Raw genomic sequence first — 27,867 nt, forward strand, 5'->3', positions numbered from 1 at the left:
ATGTCCATCAGGCAGATGACGTGATTTATCTTATGTATTCATTTCCGGTCCTTATCACACAGACAGAGATTGATATGAAAGGTTCAAAGGAAGCGAAGGGAGGCTACAGTATTTTAAAAAGTCCATGACACAATTCTCAAATACTCCCAAAAAGGCGCCTTTGAGGAAAGAGATCACTTTTTTAAAATATTGATTCATGATGAGGAAAAAAAAAAAAAAACTTGGGTCTGTGCACGTGCCTAAAATCAAATCTGATCACTGTCATTTCATAAAGACAGCGCAAGCGTCCATCGCTTATATTAAAGCTCCCAAATAAAAATATGAAAGCAATGGTAGAGGCAGTAATAATAAACTTCAGCTCATGATTTTTCTTCACGACTGTGCTCTTGTCATAAAGACTAACTTCATCATATACACAAAATAAGTTCTCAGTGGCCCTTAGTTGCCATCAAGAGGAAATAAGTTAATACATTGATTACGTTTTCTTCACAAAATTAAATCTGACATAAGTAAACGCTGACCCAATTTGTCTCTTTGTTCTCCAAGCATACAGATGTGTGTGTGCGTGCGTGTGTGTGTGTGCGTGTGTGCACGCGTGTGTCCATCTGGCTTTGCTATAATCAGCTTTTAACAACAAATCTAAAAACAACGCCGCACTTGTACAAGACCACTCACGCCGCCACAGTCCCAAAGCTCCAGAACCCATTTTGGTGGACATCTAAAAGACTTGACCCGATGCAACAAGGTGGCGCGCAGGGATGACAACAAAGAGTTTTGGATCACGCTGTTGCAGCGTGTTGATGTGTTTGAGTGAACGTGCATCTGGACACGGTTAATTCCGTTTAATCCTTTCCCTGTCAGCCAGCCAGCTTTTGTGCCCGTGCGGTGTGTCACTCATCTTCAACTCAACAGAATGCTCGCAAACCCAAAATGTCGTGCTCACAATAACGACTGCTGCTCGTCTTCAGGTAAGATCCCTTTTTTTTCTTAAATGCTATTTTTTAGTTTTAAAACAACCTCCGCATTGAGTAGTGGCAATTTAGAAAAAGAGCACGCGAGGTGGGGTTTTAATGTGGACTGTTTTTGTAGACGCAATGGTTTGTAGAATTGCGCCACCCGTTTAACATGCGGCAAATGAAGATGATGGTCCTGATCATGCCTATAATTTGCCAGTGATTATGCGATAAGAGGTTTTGGTCAGACCTGAGAACGGAGTCTGTATTTCGCATCGCTGGGAGAGCGTTTTGGCGCGTGAAGTCTTGCATGGCCATGCTAGCTTACGCAGAAAAGCAGCACTAATGGATTTGGGTTACATTGCTAAATCAACCGGGCTCCCAGCGAACCTTTATGATCCATTACGCACACGAGGATATGTTTGCCAGGCTGCCTGCGCCAGATGGACAAAATAATGGAGCCAGCGATCGGCGGAGTGAGGTTGGAAGAATTTCTCCTGCTCACTCTTGTCGAACACATACATGTTGTTTTCTCGTTAGAAAGCCGCCTTGTGGTTCCGTCTTACGGAATTGCTTGATGGAATCAGGGAACGCGGGCCGTGTGCAATATGTCTGCAGACAGCTCAGGCAGAGAGAATGTCCAGTGGTTAGCGTTTGGGTGGAGACGGCAACATTTAGTGTAGAACTGCAGACAAATATGCACGCGCTCCACCCTCGCCGAGTGATCAACTCGTCTGTCATCAGCGTCTTTATCACGCAGACAGAGATTGATATCAAAGGTTCAAATTCTTCCGGATTAAACGGGTGCTTTTTTTTTCCCCCGATGTGAAAATGTGACATTGAAGCAGGCAGGCCTCCGCGATCAGCGTCTCAAGTAGCCTCCAGTTTTACGAGTGGCCACCTCTTGACGGTCGTCTGCGAAGGTTTCGGATTCTGGAATTGAAATTGATGTCTTCTTCAGCCATCATTTAGTTCATTTGCCAAATTTTTCTCCTGAGTGCACTTCTGTTTGAGCTCCCTGTGCATGACTCATGTTTCAGGGCCGCTGCTTTTAATGGGTCAGGAAAGGCAAGGGAAGAAGACAAACGTACTACGAGAGAGTTGTGTCCAAAGAGTGAGAGCGACTGACGTGATCTATTTTGCAAAGAACGCAATAATTTCTTCTTCTAGAGTAAACATGATCCGCCAGCAGAGCGCCACTCATGTAGGGGAATTCCAGCCTTTTATCAGATTACGGCTCCCGAATGGCTGTTATATCTTTATTTAAGTCGACGTTATCTAGGTCGGAGGCTCTTTGAGAAAGTGTCACTTTCACTCCGGGCGAAGGCAAACATTGGAACCAGGAGGGGAGGAGAAGAGGAGGAGGTGAGGTGGGTCACTGGCACCGGGCAGTAGGAAGAGACGGGAAGAGAGGAAAGACAATGGTTCAAAGCATCGTCCTTGGTATTTGATCTATTGTCCTCGCTGGTCTTTGGAGACCACCACTAACAAGGCATCGGCTTACTCAAAATTGACCGGGTTTTGTGGAGCTAAGATCTTCGAGGAGATTAAGTCCAGGTAGCCAAAGGGGTTGAGATTGAGGAGGGGTGGCTACTGCAACACGATTTTTTGTGGAGCGGTGAATTCCAAAAGATGAAGGAAAAAATAAAACATGTAGCCGTAGCAGTAAAAGCAGTCGTCGTCGTTCATATTTTTAAAAAAAGATGCAAGGGCCACATTTTCCTACCACCACCTCACTTTGCCCCGCCCTCTCCTCCTGCCTGAGCGACTAGTCGCCATGGTGATAGCCAGATTTGAGCCCTCCAAGATGTTTTTTTTTTTTTTTTGCATTACGGGACTCTGCAAACTTAGTGAGCGATGCGTGATTCTGTTTGTTACGCATGGCGACATTTGCTTAGCATTGTCGAAAACGAATACTTGCCCTCAATTTGCCTTCACAAAGTGAATGAAAGTTATGAAAAACTTTTATGAAGGGTGGCTTACTTGCCTCAATGATTTTGCACTTTCCCCCCCAAGATCCAGACAAAAGTTTGTTTTCGCGTCAGCGTTGCAATTCCACAGACCATGGAAAGTTCTGAATCTTCTTGTTTGGTTGCAACACTCGGCAACGGTTTTCTCGACAGAAAGCGACAGGATGTCGAACAGCAACAACGCTAAAATGGTTTAGCAAATATGTGAGCAATTTAAGCATTTCATTTGTTAGCTTTTGACTTTCCATTGCAGACAATTTAGCTGGATTTAAAAAGAACATTTTGAAAATGGCAATCTGCGTGCCCAGTTTTACAGAGCGCAAATAGTCACTTGGTACTCGCAACCAAGGCGATATTGTGGTAGTGTCAGAATTTTAGGCATGCATATATACCAATGTTCTGGTCAAAGTAATAAACTATTGGCAAAGAAAATGCAATTCTTGCTTTGTTAGGTCGTGGAAATAAGATGGTGGATTTGTTCAAAAGAAACTCCTTTTATGAGCCTTCTTTTTTTTTCATGAATTATAACAACATCCCATTTTTATTCTTGCGCAGATTTATGTCCCCTTGTAATTACCATTTGTCCCCACTCTGTCAGCAAATTGATGGAATATGTTGAGAAAAATGCAAGCAGGAACTCATCTCAGAGCAAAACCACAATGGACGACGAGACTTTGAGGATGCTAATTAAACAACAACAAGATTTACAGTAACAAAACATGCCGCGTTTCAATGCCAAACGTTTGGTTTCTTGGAAATTGAACCATTTGGTCAACACTCTTCCCCTTAGTTCTATTTGCAAGAAGGGGAAAATCCGGGGAAAAAGTCAAGACATGGAGCGCTACTTGTTGATATCAGCAGATGTGCACGCAGTGAAGACTAAAATGACTTCAGGTCTATTTTTTGACCTCTCTCGCTAAAAAACATGTAGCACTGATGTTTCAACAGAAATTGAAGCTTGTCATCAACTTCATGCAACCTGCTGAAGTCGTTGCATTGCAAAAAAATCTTGGACAGGTTCCCAACTTTAACTCATTCACTACCAGCCAAAAAAAAAAGGATCTTTGATGTCTTTAGCCGTCAATGGCAATTAACTTCAGCGGCTTCAAAATGATTTGGAAATGAGAATGCCTCCCCAGGTTCACAGCGCGGCCTTTGGGTTGCTCGGTGAATGTACGGGCCAGAGATGTTATCTGGCCTTAGGGAGGATGTTTGGGGAGCGGGAGTGGAAGGGCTGTGGCGCTTGGCTGTGTTCATACAGCGAACAGGCAGGAAGGCAGAGTGTTGACTCTGCAGATTTAAGCGCGCTACCGATGGCTGTGGGGCCAAATAACGACCCCATGGACTACTAAAGAAAATCACCTCAGGCACGAGCCGCGGGGGTCAGAGGTAACAGCGTGGCTGGGAAAAACACAAGCCACGGATTTCCATCACGACACTGCCTAATTGAAATGACAGTTAAAGAGCGATGAGGGTAACGGTGTTTATTTGCTTCTTTGTTACGCGGTGAGCAAGCACAAAGATATTTGTCGGCCGGCCAGGGGTGACATCGCTCCTGTATGCTGTCTGGCTCCGGGATCTCTGCACTAGCACAATAAGGACTTCCTGTCTGCCGTCAGATTGCGACGCATTCCATTCAAGCTTGGGATGAGCCAAAGAGGAGATGTGACGTGATTGTGTTAATAAGGGTTAGGGTGGACAAATCCCACTCACGCTAACAACATGGCCGTGTTCGCTTATTTTACTCGCAGCTCAAGTTGGAGTGCTCCGGATCAGCGGCATTTGGGAACACGTTTTTGTTTGTTTTTTGACAGCGTATGAGACGGCCTGTGTGGAACAGACAAAGTGATATTTGTTTTGTTTTGTATTTAATTCTGCCTAGCAACAAGTGGCTGAGCAACCAAGTTTTGTGACCGGGGAAAGGAATCAGAACAATTCTTTTGTGCGAAGATTTTTTTGGACCTGTGAAATTTTATAATGAATTACAAATGTTGTCTGTTCATTTATAACATTTCCTTGGCTTTGGAAGAGAAAAAAAAAGGAACCATAGCAGAAAGTGTTGAAGTAAAGTGGAAATAGATAAAACAATATCGTAAAATTTGGACTTCAACCAAATTGTAAATCAAAAAAAACAAACAAAAAGGTCGCTTGCCAGGAAATCCCATTTAGCGTTTCTTTGGCATTTGTGTGTGTGTGTTTTTTTTTTTTCTGTAAGGCACCACCACAGAGCAAATATGGTAAAGATGACCCTAGAAGCGAAAAGTATGTCAAATTGATAAAAGTGGCACAGACGTCATGGCCGCCCAGCACAATTTCAGCTTCAACAACATCAAGGAGAACTCTTTTCACTTTTATCGATACAATTCTTACTTCAACGTTGTTCAAGGTCAAGATGGCCAAAAATGAATTCTGGAAAAGATGGATTACCTTTGATCATTCCTATGCAAAAAGGACTTTGAAATAGCAACAAATCCGATGTTGGAAAAAGTCGTTAAATGTGTTCGACATGAGACGTTGCACTCGGTATAACCTCACACTTTATAAAAGCGTATCTGATTGGTTTGTCTAATGTGATGTTGTTTTGGTAAAGCTAAGCGTGATCGTAAGCGCTTCATCCCATGTTTCATTTACAAATACATTTGCAAGGTTTATGCTCTCAACTTCTCAAAACAGAAAAAAACAACAAAGATGTGATGAAGAAATTTTTGTTTCAAATTCCATCCATCCATTATCTGAGCCGCTTCTCCTCACAAGCGTGGCAGGGCGTGCTGGAGTCCTTAATTCTTTAATTCCAAGTAAATACCAGTTAAAAGCTTCACAAAAATAAATAAATAGTAGTTGAAAAATGTGATTAATCACAATTAATTTAGAATTTTTTTTGCAATTAAACAATTATAGCCCTAATATATATAATGTGCGTGTGCGTACTAATAGAGGGCTAAAGGATCGGCAAGGACTCAAAATGGAGGAAAAGTGCAAACGTATTCCATCCACAGATGACAAATAACATCATTTGTATGTGGTGTCACTCAACAAGCATGCCGCTTAAACGACTATACCACAAATGATGTAAATTAGAAGGCCAAAATGACACCCAAATGATTTATTTGTGCCCAAGATTATTGGTCCAACACTAACACGAACGAGTCTTTCCTGACTGGAATGCGAATGAACCGTGCCAGATGTCATCGTTCTGCTCCCAAAGAAAATTCCTTGCTTCAAACAAAAATAACATTGTCTTTTACATTTTAGGTGCCATCAAATTTGGTCAGTGACGGCCAATAACTGCAATTACAGAATATGATTTTCACCTTGACTGCCACTCCAACCCTCCAACGCGTCGACGTTTCGCCATTCAGATGCAGAACCATTTGCTGCGGGGGTTGGTTCTCAAATTTTTGCACCAAGGACCATCTAAAAAGGCACTTTTCTCTCCAAGTACCCCCTTCATGACCAACGTTAAAATACAGAAGGCCAAAATCAGGGGTGTCCAAGTTTGGTCGTCTGGGCCTCACTCCAGCATGTTTTGGAGGAGGGAGACATCTAAGACATGCTGGATGGGGGACCCTCGAGGACCAGAGATTGGAGAACTCCTCTCTCCAGTGCAATATAACAATAATTTAATTAAATATATCAATTGAATTTATTAAAGATTACATCATTAAATAGAAAATAAATATCAAATGAAATAAATAAAACACATTATGTTGCAGTTCACTTTTGTAAATGATCTCACGCCATAATAATCATTGTCACGTTGACAAAATTGTTACAGGCAGCTATCATCTGATCTTTTTTGTAAGACATCTTGAATCTCGTTGCACACGGAGTGCAATGACAATAAAGGACTTTCTGATTCTGATTGTGAGAATTGAGAGACACAGCATGACATTTTATGGAATACTTTGATGTGTTTTGAATGAAATGTTTGCATGCGTCCTCCACCATTCCCGAATGATAAATGATATTAAACTGCAAATTGAATTACAAAGTGATTTGTCCCTAAATGCATAACAAATGGCAATCATTTGAAGGATTTTTTTTTTGTTTTTACTTTGATCCCAAATGTAGCAGCAGCGGGACAAGCTCTTAACAAGTATTTTACGCCAATCGTATGACACACGACGGTACAAGTTGTTACAATCTTGAGCAATATTAAAATATGTCAGAACATGATTTATGACATAATCAATATTTTGGATGGGCCATTACATAAATATAACATTTGAAAGGGCATGTTTATACAAAAAGCAACAAATGAACAAATCATTTGATATAAGAGGCAGTTTGCGTACATATTTTTGATTTGGCTCACTTCAAAATGATGAGAAATAAATTAAAATAAATTACTTGTGTCGCTTTCAACATTTTGTTAGCAACATTGTTCGCCATGTTGAGAGTATGGCATGTTTAGAGTTGCAGAATTGTTGATAATTGTAATACAATATATGCAGAGAGTAAGGACTATTTATTTCGACACATTGATTGAGAAAATAATTGGCTTGTACCTTATCAAGATGGTTGGATATTTTTAGCCGTTGTTGAAAATCTCACGATTGTGCCGTGTTAACACTTCAATGAAAACTCATAAATTTGTCCCAAAGAAAAGACGTCGGTGAACAGAACTGATCGTCTTGAGGCCCGTGACCACCGTTGCCATCTGCTCACTATTTCCTCTCCAAAAGACGACAATTGAAGCTGAAATCACTTTTCTTTCTCGCTTGAAGACAGAGACGGTCTGTCACCGAAGTCTCGACCACAATAGTTAACGCCCGTGTTTGTATTCTTTATAGAGCCATTCGCCCTGCTCGGCTGGTGAAACATCTGCAGCCCAGATCAATACGGACCATCTAATCATCTGACACACTTCATTAAAATCTCACGAGAGGCATCAAAGGGCATGATGGCGCAAATCGGGGAATGGAGATGAGCCGCCAGTGGTGTGCCGGGTATACAATAGAGGATGCGAAAAATCCTTCCTCATCTTTGGTGAAAATAGGTCAGTGTTGGCAGCTGAGGCTAATGTGTCCCAGGTCTGGCCTGTTGTCAAGCGTGCTGCTCATTGAATTTAACACCCTTTGTGCCAGCGTCTCGGCACTAATCTGTCTTTTCATCGCGTGTTAAAATTAATTTGCAGTGATTTCTTTGAAAGCACACGCATCTCTTCAGAGACCTCAAACGGACAAGATGCCATTTGGAAGCTTTTGTCTCTGATCTCGCCCGTTCTAAACTCTCGTGACAGCAGCTTTGAGATGCCTGCCCGATGAGGCGTTGCGAGGGACCGGCCTGTGAAAAACAACCCGTGACCAAATACAAACCTGAGCCCAAGAAACAACACCGCGCACTAAATCCCAAACGTGCTGGAGTTCGAGCCCAGGAAACGTTGCTCGGGTGATGCGCGGCCAACGATAAATCGGGGTTGGTTCAGAATTGACCGATAAATCATCATTTGATTTCACATTATCTTGGCACGGCGCGTCTCAACAGCACATATCCGGAAAGGGGAACATGAGCAAAGTGAGATAACTTTATCAGAGTGTTTGGCAAAGAAACAAAATGGTGTTCCCATGGGAAAGGTGGAGACACGAGTGTTTCGTGGCGCTCATAATATCATTGAGAGAAAAATGAGCCGCGGAGCGCCTGGGGGGGGGTAGTCGCATATCGTAATCGCAGGTTTTGAGCTGCCTCTTGCCGTCGACTTTGGGTGGAGACAGTCCAAGCAAGTTCCTCCCCATTTTGGATCACATCCCTTGTCTTTTCATTCTTTCGACCCCCTTTTATCTTTATTTATTTAATCTGTCCGTCTGTGTAAGTCTTGCTCAGCCACTCAAACATAAACCATTTGCACTGTTTTGCCTCTGGCCATGAAACAAGAGCGGCGAAATGATGACATTTGTGACCTCGCTCTATAAAGGAGATAAACTTAGAAAGTTAATGGCGAGAGGCTGCAAAATAAGGGAGATGGAAAAAAAAAAAAAAAAAAGGTAGAAGATGATAGAAAAATAGTTGTCTGTGGGTGTGGCGTAAGAGTTCCTCTCATCCAATTAAACATCAATCACTTAGATCCAAGCGAGACAATCAGACAATCTAAAACAAGTGATTTTGTGGAGCTTTGTCGCCGCACTGACCGTGAGAACGGCTCGCAGTCTCACAGACGGAAAAGCCCCAAAATGATTTCGTAATTGGTCGGTCTCCTGTCAGTAAACAATATTTTTGCATCTGCTGATGTGCGTACACATCCCAGTTTGATGTGTTCTTTTTATTGTCACTGATAAATACAAGTGTTCAAGGCTCATTTCAACATTTCACTTTTCCCATGCTCGTTTAGATCAAAGCACTTTGAGAGACTTCTTGTCAAGCCTCTCCCCAAACCCTCTTGTGTCCCCCCCCCCTCCCTCCCTCACACTTCATCCCCCCCAAACCGCGTCTGCCTCGCTCCCGCTAATCATTGGTGGTCTCCTGACTGCCAACAGTAATTGATTAGCGAGCCGAGGACTGGTGGGGGAATCGAGGGGAAAGTTCAAACCGAGAGTTCTCAAGGTCACTGCCCTCTTCTTCCCTCCGCCAAACTCCTTTTCTCATGCTATTAAATGTCTGCCACAAAGGAAGCGGCAAATATCTGGCACACTTGCTGGAAATCCGGAATTTGGGCTCACAGGACACGAAGGTGTTATGAATGGAAGAGACTGAAATCAAAATTTGCAATGTCCGACGCAAAGTCATGGTAACTGTGCAAATTTACGGATTTCGATGGTGGCGGGAAATAGACTGTGACAGGAAGTGCGGAACATGTTTCCCACTGTTGCAACTTATTGTAGTGAGAGGTGGAGGGCGTTCTCCATGTTGAGAGCAAAGAGCCACAGTGTTGATGTTGGCTTCATGTTTTTCGGGGGCCATCCAAAGCCAGTCAAAGAAGACTCGGACAACTCAGGATTTACTGTACATGCGAGCATTTAAAGCAGCTAAGCAATAATCATGACATCCACAAAAACGGAATCTGACGAGAAAAATCAAACAAATCCGCTGAGGTCGAGTTAAACACATGTGATTGGGATTGTTTGAAATTTACATCGTCACTGTGGGAGTCGAGACTAATGGCTTTCTGCGTCTGTCTCATTCATGTCTCCGAGAAGTGGCTCCAGGCGATTGCAGCTGTGTTGCATTCATCTTTGTCTGCTGCGTCTGTCTCCCAGCATTTGTCATAAGGATCTGCGTTTTCACAAATTTGTCAATTTGGTCGCTGATTTCAAACATGAGATATAAAATGAGGATGGGGACATAAAGCTTACATCTTTACTTTCCTTACTGCTCGGATATATAAAAACAACACGTAAAAAGGATTAGGACAAAACTTGATATATTTTCAAATAGTGGATCAAGATATCCTAAAAGCGAGCTTTAAAGGGCTGTGAATGAAAAGCACTTGTGTGCTTTAACTCTATCCAGACTTGTGAATACCAGAGGAGGTGGTTTGAAGAAGTGCTGGGCTCTGCTTCATGTTTATGTCCTGCCAGTGTTGTCAGCCTGCTCTCTACTGCCCTCCTCTGTTGGGCATGCGGAATTGAGTATTGCTAAGAACTTCAATTTAGATTCCTTCATAGACGGTCCAATTTATTTCTAATTGCCTCATTTCTGAATAAATGTCTTGCATCTGCCGTGTTCAGCTACGTTGCTTTGTTGTGGTAAATTCAAATGTGAGGTGCACTGCACCCACATAGTTTCCCATCAGCATCTGAGATGTTATGGGAAGGAAAGCCACCCAGTCTCTGGACTAATGCTGGTATCTGCCTCAAAGTACCTACATGTGCTGCAATTGAAAAGAAACTACTTTCCTAGCTCATATTTAATTCAAAATGTAGTCAATACTTATCTTATTGTATTATGGAAAACACATAGCCAGAATAATAATTGCTGTTGTTGCCAATCAAAACTGAATACAGTCGTATTGAATTTTTAAAGGCACATTTGTGACCAGTTTTGATTTTGGTGCAAATGCAAATGTAATTCAGGAAAAACATTTGTTTCTGTAAATGTACTTCAAACCTATTGCAGAGTTTTCCAAAGTAGAGACAATCACAGCACAATATATTCAATGTAAAAATCCTCAAAGGAATAAGTATGCTTGTTGGAATGTCATTTTGCAACTCAATAATACAAAAAAAAAAAAAAACTTTAGGGCTCATTATATAATATTTCAACAAACGAACAGTGGCATATTCTCATTAAAAAAAGTAAATAGCAGCTACGAGGTGGATACAACATAAGAGTCCTATATTTCAATCCCTTTACTGCTGCCGTATGGGCGTGAGAAAACAAAACAAAAAAAAAAGCAAAAGCCAGATATCATCTTTTCCGAGACGCCTCCAATGAGGGTGATGTGGTAAAATGGGTTTGCGCTGTTGCTGGATGGCTTATCATGCAGCCCGACAACAGGACTGGGCTTGTGCCGTCTGGAGACATGGGGGTTCCAAAGACAAGCATCCGTCGGCCCATATTTTCACCTTTTCCTCAATGGATTACCCACAGGGAAACGGAATGCTCCCTTGTAATAATAATAATAAGAAAAAGCATAAGTAGAATATCAGAAGACGTCAACATCCTGGACACATCAATACTCTAAAAGACAAAGAGCAGCTCCTTTCTTTCCCAACAAGTCCTTCTGGTACGCTTCCAATGCACCATGACAAATATTTCAACACCTTTGACGTGTATTGACTGTTTACTTTCTGCTAGGATCCTTCGGCTATAATCAGGTGGAAACATTCATGCCAATGATCAAATCCAAGTCCTCACCACACGTGAACAGTTTGAGCATGAACCGACCCTCCCTTAAGATCAGGAACAGTCTTCCCTCATGAAACGCGATGCGCACATCCGTTGTCAAACTAGTTCTATGTTTTGTTTTCCTTACCCCAATTCCAGACACAACCAAAACTACTACTATTTAGCTATATAAGCCTACACACATATACAGTGCACACTTATATATATATATGTGAGCGTGTGTGTGTATTTAAATTGCTCACCAGAATTGAACTGCAGCACATTTTGAAAATGAAAGTAATTTGTAATATGATATTTTTGCAGCTCTTTGAAAGAGATGTCCACACAATGATGATGCTTAACATATCAAAGGACACTGATTAGACCCCCCCATTCATTTCAAGTGCTCACCTGGCCAGCAGTGTATGAAATGTTTCTGTCCTTCCCTAAGCAACGCGTTTTGCAAATGAGTGTTTGTGTTGCAGATGCTTCATCTCCCCCAAACTGAATTTTGTCCCGATGCGCGAGGTTGTGAATTTTCTCAGGGTTCTGTTGAGTTGGTAAGCAACCACAGTAGCATTCGGTGGCTCATTGTCATGGAAAGTCCAGTCGCGAATTCCAAGAAACGGCCGACTCGTTGGTTCCCTCGGAGAACTCAGCATCTTTCCCAAAGACTCTTCTGTTGTTCATGCTTGCGAGGTGAAGACGGAGATCGGTCGCAGGAACAGGAGATGATAAATGGAGACCCTCTTCATGCGGATCAAAGAGGATCCGCTGATAAGGAGACGATCCACATCACAGTGGAGGATCTGGGGATCGTTAATACCAGTTTTGGTCCGTTTGAGGAAGAGCCCGTGACCCCGACAAACAACATGGGCCGCTCGGCCAGCTCGGTGTCAGCCCGCCAGAGAGCTCGAAAGAAGAAACGACTGCAGCATCTGTCTTCTCTGCCCCTCCGGCCTCGAGCTCGACGCGTTAACGCTCCTGACAGCTGGCAAGAGAATGAAAATGAAGAAGAAGAAGAAGAGGAGGACCACCTTCTGTTTGGAAGTGGCAACGACAGCCTCTCGGTGCACTGCGAGATCAATTTGATTCCACCCACTCCATCGGATGTTATTGATGATGATCAGTTCTTTGATACAAATTCAGAAGAGAGCGCGCTTTACGCGGCAGAGAGTGATGGTTGCTTTGCTCCCGGAGACGATGAGGAGAATGAGGCAACGCTCGGCTTGACAATGACGGAGAGTGAGGTGATTGTTGCAGATTGTGAGGAGGACAAACGCGATCAGTCGGCAGACGAGAGCGAGGCGCTAAAAGACAAAGATGGGGACGAACGAAAAACAAAGGCCGTGTTGTTTCGTGCGTATCAGGTGGATCCCCTACCCGTGCGACCGCAGAAACGTGAGTTGAACTCTGTTCACAACTCTACTTATTCAAGAGTAGAGCAAATACGATGCAAGCTCAATGCATTTCTTATAATGAGGCAGCACGAGCAGCGAATTTTGGGCAAAACACAACACGTCACAGAAATCGAAACAATCTTATGCGGAGATCAAAACCATGGCAGAAGGTCCCCTCGATAAGCGATCGCAACTATTTATATGCAAGTCAGAAAAAGTGGTTTATTACTCGGATTTTCATGGCCGATAATATATCAAAAATAGCGCTCGACATTTACAATTTATTCTCTTTGATAAAAGTGCAGCAATGTTTTTTGTTTTTCTTCACTCAAGCAGACTTGCACAACAGTGGGAGGTCTTTCTCCAACCACACACTAAAATATCTAATTGCACCTCCACCGCGGAGGTTCGGTTGTTGGTGTGCTACATTCCAAAACAACGACTTCGGCAAAACTTTGCAACGTGGTAAACCAAAGGAAGAATCTATTAAACGTTTGGTGCAGAGTGAATCATGCATCAAATAAATTTGACTGTGATAGAGGAGTGGCATTTGGAGTATGCCCTTTCAAATTCAAGTTACTAAGTCTGCAGAGGGCGTCTGGACTACTAACAAATAAGTCATCAGCACAAATGTTGACTGAAAAAAAAACCTAAATATGACAAAAGCAGCAGACTCATCGCTTATTTGTTCAGCGTGCTGAACTACAAGCAGAGCAGATGTCATGCGGCAGATGGCGGAAAGCTGAAGTTACAACCATTAGAGACTCGACTGAACGATGGTCTCGAAAACAATCATAAAATCATCGAGAAATAGTCGCAAGCTTAAATGGCCCCCAAATCTTTTTGTGTTTCAGGCAACTTCAATAGCGGAATAAAACTTTTACCTTTCACGGAGCTCAACTTGGGTGAGTTTTTTTATTCCGACAGTATTTGTATTGAAATTGAAAAGGTCTGTTTCCATTTGGAGCGAGGGAGGCGAGGTAAACGGCACCAGATGATGGTCGACATCATCCAGCTGTTGAGCCGCGTTCCCCATTCAGATGAAATTGCCGTCATTATGAGACATCGCTACAGTGCCGGCAACACCTCCTTTGGGAGTTGCAGAAGTTCCCCTTTGTTTCAATCCCAGTTTAGCGATTGTGCGCAAAGTTCCAGTGCTTGGCTGGATCGATGGTTCCCAGGTTTTGAGTTCCTGTGACTCAGCGTGCTCTCCTCCCCCGGTTGTCACTCAATGAGCGCTTTCTTTTATTGCCGAGGGCAATAAGACCGAAAGAGAGCCATCGCATACATCCACCGACGTTGAGTCTCCATAATTAGGATCTAAGTGAATTTATTGTATTGCATGGCACTGCAATAAAATGTAAAACATCAATTACACGTCAATCACACAACCATGTAAAAAAATGCCACCATGGAGGTTTCAGAGCTGCGTTACACCTTTTGAGTATATTTCTGTGCTCAATAAGGAATGAATTTCCACAGAACAAAACAAATTTAAATTTGGTGTGCATCCACATGAAAGTAGCGACCCAAAATGATTTTTCCATCATTTGCAGATTTTGAGCACTTACATGAACATAAACAAATACAAATAAGCAAAGGCAATCAAATTAAAAATGAAGATTGCACATCCATTTTAGGGTGAGCCGTATATTTTTTTTCAAGATTTTCCCGTCAATATACTGTTGCCAGGTAGAGTGTGTTTTCATCAACATGAACTCGTTTGTCAGAAGGTGGATGCTCAAATTATTTGCATGAAGCCTTTGCATTTCCTTAACTGTCGACATGAAATAGAATTGAACATTAGCTTCTCAGGGAATGAGCGGACTGGCACAATACAATAAATGTTGAGCGTCTCTGTACGGCTGACGGCTCACACAGCTGATTGCTCAATCCGCCTGTGGGTTTTGGCAAGCAAGGACACAATGTTAACCAGTTTTAGGAGTGAGGGTTCATTCAAGCTTTTACATGTCCCGACGAAGCCTGCTCAGGCTGGGAATCAACGTCCATCTCTCCTTTGCGACTAATTTCACCCTATAAGGCAACAACGGGCTCTGTCGCTGAGCCGGCCCAAAATGTTCTGTCCTCTTGTTTTAGTTGGCCACACGATTGAGACCGTGTGAAGTGTGTGCACAACTGTGGCAGGGCTGTGGGCGTATAGCTACCCTCCATGAGTTCTTTGAGATCATCCGGCAATCCTCGGTGAAAAGAAGTCATAGCACAAGACTGGAAAGGTGGTTTCAAAGGATTTTCATCCAGTCTGCTCAAGAGGAGAGAAGGCATGTTGTTTTCTTGGTGGGAACTTTGACATCTTGACCCTGCTTGCGGACTCACAGGCCTGCCAGGTGATGAAGAAGAGAGTGCCAGCTAACTCGCCCGCCCTCCTCCTCCTCGTCTTCCTCCTGTTTCTCCTTGCTGAACCCAGACCAGATTCCTTCGCTGACACACATAAACCCATTAACTGTCTTATCTGATGCTAACTGCATCTGCATTCCTACCTACGTCAAACTAACCTTTCAAAATGGAAAACACGTGTTCTATAAATTAGGCTGCGCTCATTCAAAAGGCAACCGTTGACAGAATGATAAAAAAAAAATTGTATGCTCTTTTGTTGAAGGCAAATTTCGATTCTTGCACGTCCACAAATGTATGCTCGCAAAAGTTTAGTGTGCAAAAAAAAAAAGCATTCCAAACCCATCACATGACGTCAAATGAACTACAACAGAGATGGTGCGCCAGAACACCCTCAATGAACTCTGACCTCATCAATGTTCTTCTGGATGCATGTATTAAAAATCCCACTCCACACTATCTTGCCAGTTGCGTCTGAATATTAGTTTAACATAAGCAGAAGTTGGCAGCACTGCCAGCGTGATGTCATGCGATGACAGAGATCCGAGAACTGAAGTATGGCGCAACATGAGAGGCATAACTTTCAGGAAAAGTCATGACGACACGTATTGTGACATTAAGCGTGAGAATTTTTCAGCTTTTGGAATATGTTTGGAGGAAAAAGTCACAAAGCCCTTACAAGGGTTGATTTGCCTGAAAATTTGAGGTCACGCTCCGCACTGTACAACCTCATTGGACTTTTGAGATTTTGCTGTCATGACTGTGTTTGCTTGGGTCAAATGTCCCAGTCTTGGTTGTTATGATAGCAGACAAATATGGAACTTGCTCGCTGACCATGTGATATTTGGAAAATGAAGGAATGTACATTTCTCGGGGAAGGAATTCGAGTCGTCAAAAAAGTACGTCATCAACTCGATGTTATTTTCTGATTTGTTGCCAAGCAAGCCCATCAAGCCGTTTCTATCGGCGACATTTGCGACAAACAACTGATGTGACAAAACAAAACGACATTTAAGAACTGATGATACACAAATCAGGATGCATTGATTCATGAAAATGTTGTACTTTTTGCTACTTAGATGATTTGAGCAGCAGTGATGTGAGCCGCTCAGACATGCTGACGACTGCTATTGACCTGCCTCCTCTTAAGGCTCCCACAATGGACGCATTTACTCACCAAAGGGTACGAAGGCCAGGCGGTGCATCTCTTTGCCCATGATGTCACATGCGCACACGCGCACACGCATACACATGCACGTAACGCTAATGTATTTAAAGGTATCCACAGAGTCTTTACACATTCCTCGGAAACGTTTTCATGATGTGACTAAGGCTCCTATTGTGCATTGCTGTCCTGATGTTAAATGTATTAGCGTTGATTAATGGGGGGCGCATGACTTCAGATGTTTAGAATCCAACACTAATGCGATGCAAGTCGAGTGGATGTCGACTAGTCTGCGGGGAGTCCGCGTTGTACTTGCCATTGGAACAGCCAGGTAACATTTGCACAACTTGGTCGAGCAAGGAAAGTCGCCCTCGTTTTGGGATCCCAACAGCAACGGGTCCCGAATTGTTGCACTCTTTACAAAAATAATACAATACAATAAAACACCGCTTTGTCTGTAATTTATTAACTCCCCACTCACTTTCCTCTTTGGTATTCCAAATCCACGAGAAGACAATTCAAATCAATTACAAAACAAAGGTAACATTCGAAATGCATTGCACTCCCTGATTTGCAATGATGTCATTGTGGGGTCAACAAGTCGACTAGTCTGACCAACCGTTAGTGCTTAATTGACCACACGGGATTTTTGTTCTGTACTGCTCATGTTGCAGAAGCCAATCACTCGCTCCTGCAGTTTAGGGGACCCACAAAGTGGGAGTGCCTCTTTTCACACACCAACCCAGACCTCAGACCAGCAAGAGCAAGGGAAGAGGTCGCCACGGCAACGACGTACAACCATTGGTGTGTCTTTGCGGGTTTTATTCTACACAAATGAATTCGTATGACACTGTATTGAACCATGAAACTCTGTGTTCTTTCAGCATCATGTGTTCCAAAAAGTAAGGACCAGAATGGAAACTTCACCGAGAAGGTACTGCGTACCATCAATGCAGAGCCGTCAGGGTGACATCAACACACGACCCAGATCGACTGCAATTACACATTATGTTCTGTTCAGATTTCCTGGATCTCTAAAGCTGACAAAGCAATGGCTCAGAAAACGGTCTCAGCATTTTAGTCTTAATGTCTAGGTAGGATTTGCAGAGTAAGATTGTCTGCATCTTTACCAAGATGTGTGTTTGCTCAAAATTCTCATCGAAAGTCATGATCACCGCTTGCATGTGATTTAGGATGGATGGATTGATGGCAGACTAGATGAATAAAAGTCAATATAAGTGGGGAAGTCGAGTAGGTAGGCGGTCCAGGCGTTGGTTGTTGAGTTGGCTAGGTGTGTAAGGGGTGGCTTCATTTTGGTTACTAAGTAGTTGGTGTTCTTGAACTTGATATCTCGGCAAGCGTGTAAATATTCGAAGGAAGAGTCTGTCATTATTTATGAATATTATTACACTTCTTAACATCAAAAACACAACTTCACTTGTGGCCCAGGTGTGTTCTATTACAATAATTATTCAAACACTATCGCGCTCAGTTTGAGACTCAAGTTCTACCCGTGAAAGATGTAAACAACAAACCACTGCGCTGTTTATTGGTGAAAATCTTAACAATCGTCAAGCAGAGAGACGATGGAAAAATCAATCAGAGCAATTTCAGCAACATTTGGAATGTCGTGAAAAGAACCAGTGGCGTACTAAGTAACAGATGTCAATCTGGTATACAATGGAAAAACAACAGCGGTTGATGATGAAAACAATGTGAGCGTTGTAAATGCGGCTCCCAAATAACTAACTGACATCAAGTCCAAAGGGCCCGAAGTGAAGTTGTCGCAGACGCCATCATGAACACAAACAGGCTAAATAAGAAGATGCGTAGTAGAAGTGGAAGGCCAAGTGGAATTTGGTTTAAAAATGATGTGACTGGGACTCGGTAACGTTAAACTTTAACGTCAAGCAGGGGGCCACAAATGATCATCCTGTGGGCCATAAATGACCCCCGGGCCTTTGGTTTGAGACTCCTGATGTACAGCATACTGTATTCTGTCTCTCTGTCTTACCAAGTTGGGCAGTTGCACAAAGGCCATTTGAGTGACACAAAATGTGAAACAAACTTTCAGATTTTTTAAAATTCTATTTAAGTCTATGATATTTTGAAGAATTAAAACCATATTGCGGAACTCCTGGACATATTGTATAAAGACGTATTAGCTTTTGTCTCTAAGTCGATTTGTTCTCATACTTAAGATGGAAATAGCCTGAACTGTTGATCTGTTATTTCATCATTCATCTTTTGATGTGAAACTATTTTCAGTCCACAGCAAACGGTTCTGATACTTTTGCAGTGTAATGATGAGAGAGACATCTGCACGCATCAAACAACAACAGTTAATCTCATGAATTCACAAGGGAAAAGAGCCATTGAGTGGAATGATAACTATGCAATCATTTTAACCGCGTTGGACATGATCCACAGATCGGAAAGCACATTAGTCATGAGTCGCAGGTATGAACGCTTTCCTCTTCGCTCTCCAGACTGTGAACAGGCAGGAGGCCAAATCTCTCAGGGAGCGAAACACAAATGAGATGTGCCAGTGGTTCACGAGCATCGGATTGCAAAAATGTCTCCCTTTCATCCAAGGTAAGACGCATGCATGTGTTGGCGGTCTGCCGCCACTCCCAAGCCTGTGGCTGCAAAACAAAGCCAGCCATTTTAATGATTCCAAATGAGACCAAACATGTAGAACAATTCATGTATTCCGATTTCAATCTACATTTCTATTATCAGAATACGACAAGTGTAAAACATTCTTCCGCAAAAAAAGTCCTGGTCTATTAAATGCATGGCAATATTTATAGCATGCAACCAAAACTTGAATTCCCGCATAACAACTCGACTTTCCTTTTCTTTTTACTGCTTATCTTAATGCTAATAAACAACACAAAATGCCGTAGACATGCCAACTGATAGCATTGATGTTATGGTCTTTTAACTCTTTAAACAACAGGTAATTGAAGCAACACATATAGACAGACATTAAAACAACACTTTTACAACTGCAGGTTACTGAGCTGAGTTGTGACCGTCTCCGGGTATATTTGTAGGTCTGTATGTTAAGAACGGAGCAACACAGTTGAATGAATTAATCCTCACGCACAAACTGCGTAATTCTTTACAGCCAATTATCTATCACTGCATGTTTTCATACAGTACAATATTATAAAGTGTTACTTTCCTAATTAAACAACACATTACAAAATGCTTTAAGGGAGGCTTGAAGTGATTAATGACATTTGCATAAAAGTCAATAGGGAAAGATTATTTGAGCGTGAATGGTATCAAATGTTTTTCTCGCAGAGGCAAATTTATGTGGCGCAGACATCGCATCAATAGACGTCAACGTCCTGGACACTCTTCACATCAATACTCTAAAAGACAAAGAGCAGCTCCTTTCTGCCATTTATAATGAGCTGCACCCAACAAGTCCTTCTGGTACGCTTCCAATGCACCATGACAAATATTTCAACACCTTTGACGTGTATTGACTGTTTACTTTCTGCTAGGATCCTTCGGCTATAATCAGGTGGAAACATTCATGCCAATGATCAAATCCAAGTCCTCACCACACGTGAACAGTTTGAGCATGAACCGACGCTCCCTTAAGATCAGGTACAGTCTTCCCTCATGAAACGCGATGCGCACATCCGCTGTCAAACGTTTTTCTTTCCCAATTCCAGACACAACCAAAACTACACGGCACAGAGGAATTCGCAGTTGATCGAGGTCACCATTAATGGTGAGGAATGGATGAGGTTGCAAGTGCTGCTTGATCAAACTGAGAAATTGCAGACTATATATATATATATATGCCTCCCATTCTAACCTGTGCATCTTTTTACACAGAGGACATACATAAACTGATCATTTTGACACCGCCCACGAGAAATGTCTTAGCCAATCAGGACACCCTGAACTGGTTGCCAGCCAATTTAATTAAAAAAAAAAAAGATTAAGATTAGTGTTATCTACTGTATTTTATATTTTACGTTCAAACTTCTGCTCAGCACTTTGTTACAGCCGTGGTTGTTCTTTTAAAGTGGAGTTGAGCTGACTTTATATGGAGGAGCTCAGCGAGTATAATGAGTTCAAGGAAATTTGCTCAGCAGAACAGATATGGTAAAGAAGAAAAGAAGAAGAACATCAACGCTACACTTTGTGGTAACGCGTCACGTTGTATGTCTTCTTTTTATTTGACAGCTAATGATTATTGGGCATTACATTTTAATGAATTGAACCATTTACTGGTCCTAAACTTTATTTTTTAATTAAATTGATGCTTAAAGTAGCACCCATTTCTCAGAGTGTACATTAACTATTTTAGGGTGGGATTGCGTTACATATATCATACAGAAATGCAATTTGTAGAGAGCTGACAAGAAAAATGGCATTGTATTCATTGTGGTTGTATGATTGGGGAGGACAATATTATTTCCATCAATTATAATTATAGGAGGCATCATGGCGGTTTCGTGGTTAGCACATCCGCTTCACTCATTGAGGTTAGGGGTTCAAATCTCGGCTCCGGCCTTCCTGTGTGTGTGGAGTTTGCATGCTGCTCTTGGGCTTGTGTGGGTTTCACAAAGTACTCTGGTATTCTTCCACATTCTAAAATGTGCACGTAAGTTATTTGAAATCATCCATAGGTGTTAATGAAAATGACAGTTGGTTGGCTGTCGCTGGAGGTGACCACCACCAAAGACAAAGTTGTCGTGCTAAAATAAACTTGTTGTGTTGTAGCGTCAGAGAGAATAGTTCACCTCAGAACACCTAAAGAAACAACAGTGGGCAAAATAACCGAGTCGTGTCTCAAAATGTTGGCGATGACAGATGACCGAAGCCTTTTCTCACTGAAAGAGCAGAAAGGTACCCCAAAAAAAAAAGAGAGAGCTCACAACACATTTGAGTTTCATCACAACAGCATGAAGACATCATGAGCACACATCTGCTTTTATTTCCAGAATCCACGGCTGAGCTCTCCCAGGATCAGCAGATTGGGAGTTTGCTGACATCCCAGTCTGACAGGCAGCTGGAGTTGCATTTGTCCAAAAGGGTAAACTTTTTTTCCCACCTTTTTCTCCCAGCATCAATTGTATTATGTCAAGATTAAATCAGGAAGGGCTTTGCCCTGTAGAATAGTGCCACCCAAAACAGGCCAGAAGCCAACAGCTCCACTGGAATACAAAAGGAGGAACGAATCAAGGAGCTGAACCTGCAAGTGGAGTCACTTCAAAACGTCATTCTCCAGGTTGGGGCCATTTTCTAAAATATACCTGTGTGTTCCAATTCAACGATCCTCCTTGAAATGTACCGTGCAAACTGATTGACCTTTGTGGGCCTGAAGGTGCAGGAGCTCCACTTAGACCTGGTAGCATTTTGCTCCGAGCTCAAGAATTCGGACGCAGATGGAAATTTGGAAATGCTGGGCTTGGCTGAGCTGGAGCAGAAATTGGAATTGCTCCAAGTCAGAATGAGCGACAAGAAGCAAAGTCTTCAGAACCTCCGAGATCACATCAACGACTCTGCTGCTCACAGGAAGAAGTAAAAATGTCTTCTTTACTTTAAAACATAACGCGTTTAAAATCGATACACACAAAGTGTCCACTTGATTAGGTACAAGCCACAATACGTGAGCACTGTCAAAGATTTCTGCCTCGACTAAGAGGCATAAATCAAGTATGTGCATTCTTATAGTTTCTATATTTTACCCGTGACGTGAAACTCGTGAGGTCACAGGATACTACAAACGTTTATTAGAATGATGCAGTGCAGTCGCGTCTGACTGCCTACTACACAACCAACAATAAAGATATTTTTAAATGACTTCCTCTGTGATAGTGTCATCAAAATTTAACATTATTATCTTGACATTACGTTTAGGCCAGAATACGCCTCCCGCATTTGTTGAAGGTAAAATAGACTTTCGGCTTTGTCTTCCCACCCAGACAGATGGATGTTCGTCTTTTGGAGAAAATGAAGCTCAACTGCCAGGTGTTTAAGGACGAAATCTCCATGGTGCATCTCAACCGACAGGCGGCACATGTCCAAAATGTTCTGCACGACCGTTATATTAAGGTACTTGACTTAAATGTTGAACGTTTGGCTCTAGTTTAGACTGACATAATGTTGACATTGAAACAAGTTTAGGAGACAGCTTGAGAAAGAGTCGGTTGGTATGTGGGAAAATTCTTCAGTGTGGGAATAATATTTGGATTGCTCAAAATTGATATGCAAAATCAACTCACAGCACATTTTTACTGCCAGCAAGCATGAAAATCAAAAGAGCAAGATTTTAATTGTAATTTAGTTTGAGTTACTCAGCGGAATTACATGCACGTTTGGATAACATAAATTGGAATGTATTTTTATATTTTTGCCTTTTTGAGTCTGGAAATGGAAACGGGACATTTCGGTCCACCATTCACTTCGTCGAGCTTCCAACGCACATTGAATGTGAAGTTTTAGTCTCTAGGACATCAATTGAGCCCTTAAAAGCATCCAAAGTCTATAATGACAAGCCTGTTTTTGAATTCAAAGCTTCTCATGTCATTTTCCATGTAACAGGAAGTGAAGTGCTCACCAACCAACACAAATCGGCGCTTCATTTTTTTGGGTTCACAGCCATCCACGAGTCGATGGCCATTCTAGTTTGGTGACGGTCCTTGAAGTAACAATAAGTCTGCCACATGGAAAGTATAATTAGAATTTTCTGGTGTCAAGGTCAGCGACCCTTTTCTGGCCACCATCTTTGACGTGATCACGTCCGTTCTCCTGCGGGGCAACAATGTCGCATTAACTTCACTCTGCAGTTGCTTGAAGATGTGCAGGTTGTTCTGTTACGGGTACGGGCGGTCGCACGCAAGCCAGAAACTTGTGGATGGTCATGCATTTGGTGGGAGAAAATGTTGTTTTAGCGCTGCCACTGACACCCGAGAGCCTGTGACCATACCAACAATGGAATGCGCGCGACAAAAGGCACTGGGAGAGCGCAACGGAGAAATGGGCCAGGATGTGTAAAACTATCTCCATCTATCCCCGGAGGAGCTCACTTCTTTTTTAATGCGGGCCTTTTATCCCGCTGGAGGAGGCCTAACGAGGTGCCATGAAAGGACACACGCGGCTTCGGCTTTGAATGGTGCCCCGTGTCACGTTGCTGCCCCCGGGGCCGCGCTTTTTTGAGGTGGCGAGCTTGTGGGAAAAGCAGCGGCGTTAATGTTTATCATATGACCTAATCAGAGTTAACACACAGGTCAGGACTGAGGAGCAGCCTGGGAACTGATGGAGCCACGGCTCTAATAAGGAGCAGACCGCCCTGTATTTGGTCTCGGAGGCTGCCCACCCCGCATTGCAGACAATAAGGAAATATTTCATCATTGGCTGTCTAATCTCCAAGGATCTCGTCCAACTGGCGAGCATCAAGAAAGCGGCCGAGAGGGGAGGGAAAGAGAAACAGAGGGAAAAGTGCGAAGGGCGGAGGGGGAACACAACAAATAGCGGAAATGACTTTAAATAAGCTTCTTAGCTTGGACAAAAATTTCAGACAGTCTTTTGAAGAGAGGAAATTGAAAGAATAACATCTACGCTTGTCTCCACTTGCCCGTGGACTTGTTGTTAGAGACGAACCTGCGGTTTGGATTTACACAATGACAGTCAAATTATACTGCAGTGGAACCTCAGAAGTCAAATACCTGAAAATGTTGTTGCCGCAAAAGTCTAACAAAACGTTCTAAAAATTTTCTTCCACCTCAATTTGTTGGGAAGTGAAACAATTATTGCGCATTTCTTTGGCCAGAAAGTTGCTGTCACATTTGGAAAAGGGTGCGAGCTTCCAAGTTTATGTGTAATACACTCCATCAAACATGATTTACAATTACAAAATATATTTCTATGACCAACATGTAAATAGGCTCGGCCATACATGAAAGTGTAATTTAGTTGATTTTTTCATTACTTCACCCAAACGGAGGTTCTTTCTTTACCTCGACTGGTTTTGACGTCTTCTTCGGGAGCTTTAAGAACTCTCCATACCCAGAAATGATGCCACCTGGATGTGATTGAATCATCGAGAGGACTTTTTTTAAAGCTCCAGAAGAAGATGGCACTTGAAACTAGTCGAGGTGAAAAAAAGAATCTCCCTTTGTTGGAAGAAATGAAAAAAACATTTATTTTTTTTTAAATCAACTAATTAACATAAAGAAGACAAGATGAATTATGTGACTCTAAGAATGTGTCATGACAAAGACTGGCATGGCATGGAAGGAATCACATTGCGCTTTTTTTTTTTTAACAAGTGGCATAGTTTATAAAAGTCAATTTTGCTAATAAAGTGACTTTTAAAAGGTTGCATTTAGCCAACCATTTCTCTTTGGCGATTTATCTCGAATTTTGTCTTGAGTCTTTGTGGCCTGTGGCCTGTGGCCGCACTCTCTGTGTGTTCGAGCTTGATCAAATCATGCGGATAAACGTGTTAAAAATCCCTCCAACTTTCGGCCTCGGTCCAACATCGAAAAATGATGCGCATTAGCGTGTACTTTTTAAGGAGCTTCACTTGCATTTCTGTGGCGATATCCTGTCTGTCTCTCTTGTCTGAGGCGAGAGAAGCTTTTGTTTTGACCCGTGACCTCGGCGAAGCGACATCAATTGCTGTAAAACATTCACACGCCTAACAGAGAAAGGGCGGGGGAAGGACGCCAAGAAGCAGGATAAGCGAGCCGAGGAATTCGGCGGTCAGGCTCACAAGTTATTTCTGATCCCCGCAAGCTACTTGTGGCGTGATGTCCTCAAACGCTAATCATCACGTCTTGGCGGTCTGCAAGCTTTGACGCACACTCACGCTTATCTTCCGGGGACCTCGCCACAGCGCTATCTGTAATAGTCTGCCTCTTAGAAAATAGAGTTGCCTACTCACGGAAATTACATAGATGAGAGCTATAAATCACAACTTTGTAACGATGTTTACATGTGATGATGTGATTTCAAGTATGTGCAGTGTTTGTTTGTGAGTTATGTCTGGAAGCATGACCATATGCGTGCTATTGTCATGCTAAAGACATTTATACTTTAGGTTCATTATTATTGTTTTTGTTGGCATTGTTGCGTATGAGTGGTTATTTTAATTATTATTTTTTTAATCACTTATATTTTATTGTTATTGTAGTGTCATTGCAATTCTGCTCATATGTTAATGTTTACAATTTAAAGTGCCGGCCTTTTCTGCATTCAGGAGAAAGCCCAGAGAAAGAATCTGAGCATTGGTAACCTGAGCCAGCTGGTGTCACCGCAGTCTCCCGCCATGCTCCTGGTCTTCCAGGAGCGTTGCGGACCGGATGGCTGCTACGGCTTCACATGTCGTTACGCAGAAGGCAGAGGCTTAGTGGTTGTCAAGGTGGACAACTCGCAACTACGTGCGGGTGACAGGTATCATTCAGACACGCCAACAAAATGGTCACAGCTTGCTAGAAAGGTTCTCATCAACAACGAGAGAAGTCAAATTAGATTTCAATTTCAATCCACTTTCATGAAGATTTTTATTTTGTTTGTTTGTTTTGCTCCAGTGGCGTCGTAGCAAAGTTTTCTCGGGCGAATCACGCACCAAATAATTTGAAACTGACACTACCTCTGTGTGAAATGTCCTCTGCAGACTTGTGGAGGTGAATGGCTCACCAGTGGTCAACTGGACCGAAGAAGAACTGAATGACCTTCTTTTGCAGCTAACCAGCGCTCAGATGATTGTGCTTCGCCAGCTCCCGGCGACCTTCACCTCACATCAACCCCCTCTTATCCTGCAGCACATGGTTAACCCTAATCCCCCGCAAGCACAGAGAGACGTGATCGCCATGGAAACGCCATCACTGCGCAGGCTAATGGCCATCTGATGACAATAGTGTTCATGGATGAACACAAACAAATAGCCAGATTAAGAAATTGAAAATTGATGAAAATGGTGGAATGGAACATTTCTTATAATATTAATTGATGATTGTAGTTACAATCTCAAGGTCTTGTGAAAATGTTACAGTGATATATATATATGTTTTTTTACTATAAAAGCTGTCTGACTACTATGTAAACAAAACATACTTTAGATTTGGTGTACCAACTCTATTGGTGGTGTTCATCGTCACCGATACTGGTGCCAATTTTGTACAGCTGCTCGGGCCTTGTAAAATTCAATTGCAGCAGCCTGACATCTACACCTTTGAGGTACTTGAAGGTAAACAACAACAAGTTTAAAGGTAAGTAATGTTGGAGAATGTATAGCAACACGCGTCATTCGTGACCCCGAGATGACCCAGGGCATGTGTAAGAGCCCGTGACACCCGGAAGACAGCCTTTCAGAAGCGATTCGTGTTGGCTTGCATGCCTCGTAAGTTATTCGTTGAAGTGGTGTTCTTTTTTTTTTGCGTGCAACATAGACCGTAGTGTGACGTTCGCTTGCGTCTGTCCTACCCACCTTTAGGCTTGGCCGAGGTTAGCCTTCCTCCGGCGTAGCAGCCTTGTCGTTCGCTGAACCTTTTTGCCGGCGATGGTAGTGAGTGGCGGGCGTCGTAACCACTTCATTTTCCGTACGCCTTGATGAGCTTCTGCTAGGGAGGGTTGCCCCTGCACGTCCTCTCCTAGCTTATGGCGTTGCGTCGCGGCTAGCATCCGCGATCTGCGTTATGCCGCTCGGCTCCAGTTGAGTCAGCATAGCTCCGATCATGATTGCGATGCTTTCATGACACATCACTTCAGTTGTCCTGAAAATGTTGCATTTGTTAACTTTTGCTATTCTCAAGAAGCAGTCTTACAGTGTCTGAATGTCTTTTTGCTCACTTCACTTTACTTTGTAGTTTGTAAAACACAGACGTAACTTGACACCCATTCCTACTTGTTTACGCCATGTTTTTCTGAGCCGCTTGATTTTTTCTTCTTTGTCTCTTATCTATGTACACTTGTTACATAGTGCCCTCTAGTGTTCAGACGGAAACGCCACATAACTGAAATGCTTTGTCTTAAAGGCCACAGTTAAATGAAATGTGTAGAAAGACTTGTAAAAAAAAATGTAGTTGGATGTTAAATGTCAGCAAAACGTCTCGCAACTTCTGCCGTGTTCAATAAATGTTTGTGTTTTGAACAGTATTTGGTTACAGTAAAATGTATTTCCATTATAATTGTAAGATGGTATGGTGCTATCAGATATTATACACAGCAATGTGGCAAGTATTCAAATAAGTTTCAACTGCTGCGTGCCTAATTGTCACACTAACATA

General features: G+C 42.5%; 1 protein-coding gene across 6 annotated transcripts; it reads left to right on the forward strand.

The window, feature by feature from the left end:
• Positions 1-699: 699 nt before the first annotated feature.
• On the forward strand, positions 700-27,736 carry LOC148329742 (uncharacterized). 6 transcript variants are annotated; one of them, XM_088305646.1, is made up of 16 exons: positions 700-968; positions 13,941-13,991; positions 16,518-16,621; positions 17,278-17,407; positions 17,488-17,537; positions 19,093-19,198; positions 19,916-20,050; positions 20,122-20,227; positions 20,296-20,354; positions 21,356-21,481; positions 21,577-21,668; positions 21,750-21,863; positions 21,960-22,156; positions 22,561-22,690; positions 25,839-26,032; positions 26,256-27,736. In XM_088305646.1, exons 1-16 carry the CDS (start codon positions 914-916, stop codon positions 26,488-26,490), a joined length of 1,884 nt encoding a protein of 627 aa, XP_088161772.1. In that variant the 5' UTR covers positions 700-913; the 3' UTR covers positions 26,491-27,736. The 6 variants fall into 6 exon arrangements, with proteins under 6 accessions (XP_088161772.1, XP_088161774.1, XP_088161773.1 ...); XM_088305647.1 differs by lacking the exon at positions 13,941-13,991 and adding an exon at positions 7,717-7,922 and having other exon boundaries at positions 942-968; XM_088305649.1 differs by lacking the exon at positions 700-968 and adding an exon at positions 12,283-13,087.
• Positions 27,737-27,867: the final 131 nt, after the last annotated feature.

Source organism: Idiotropiscis lumnitzeri, chromosome 9 (genome assembly GCF_059441095.1).
Source record: "Idiotropiscis lumnitzeri isolate Australia: NSW breed Sydney's pygmy pipehorse chromosome 9, RoL_Ilum_1.0, whole genome shotgun sequence".
In the NCBI taxonomy this organism is placed as follows: Eukaryota; Metazoa; Chordata; class Actinopteri; order Syngnathiformes; family Syngnathidae; genus Idiotropiscis; species Idiotropiscis lumnitzeri.

Excerpts from the sequence above, each read along its gene's own strand:
- LOC148329742 (XM_088305649.1), top strand. The coding sequence starts at position 12,283 with ATGGAAAGTCCAGTCGCGAATTCCAAGAAACGGCCGACTCGTTGGTTC. Across the intron at positions 13,088-13,940 it reads ACCCGTGCGACCGCAGAAAC|GCAACTTCAATAGCGGAATA; the intron begins GTGAGTTGAACT and ends TTTGTGTTTCAG. Across the intron at positions 19,199-19,915 it reads ATGTCTCCCTTTCATCCAAG|AGGCAAATTTATGTGGCGCA; the intron begins GTAAGACGCATG and ends TTTTTCTCGCAG.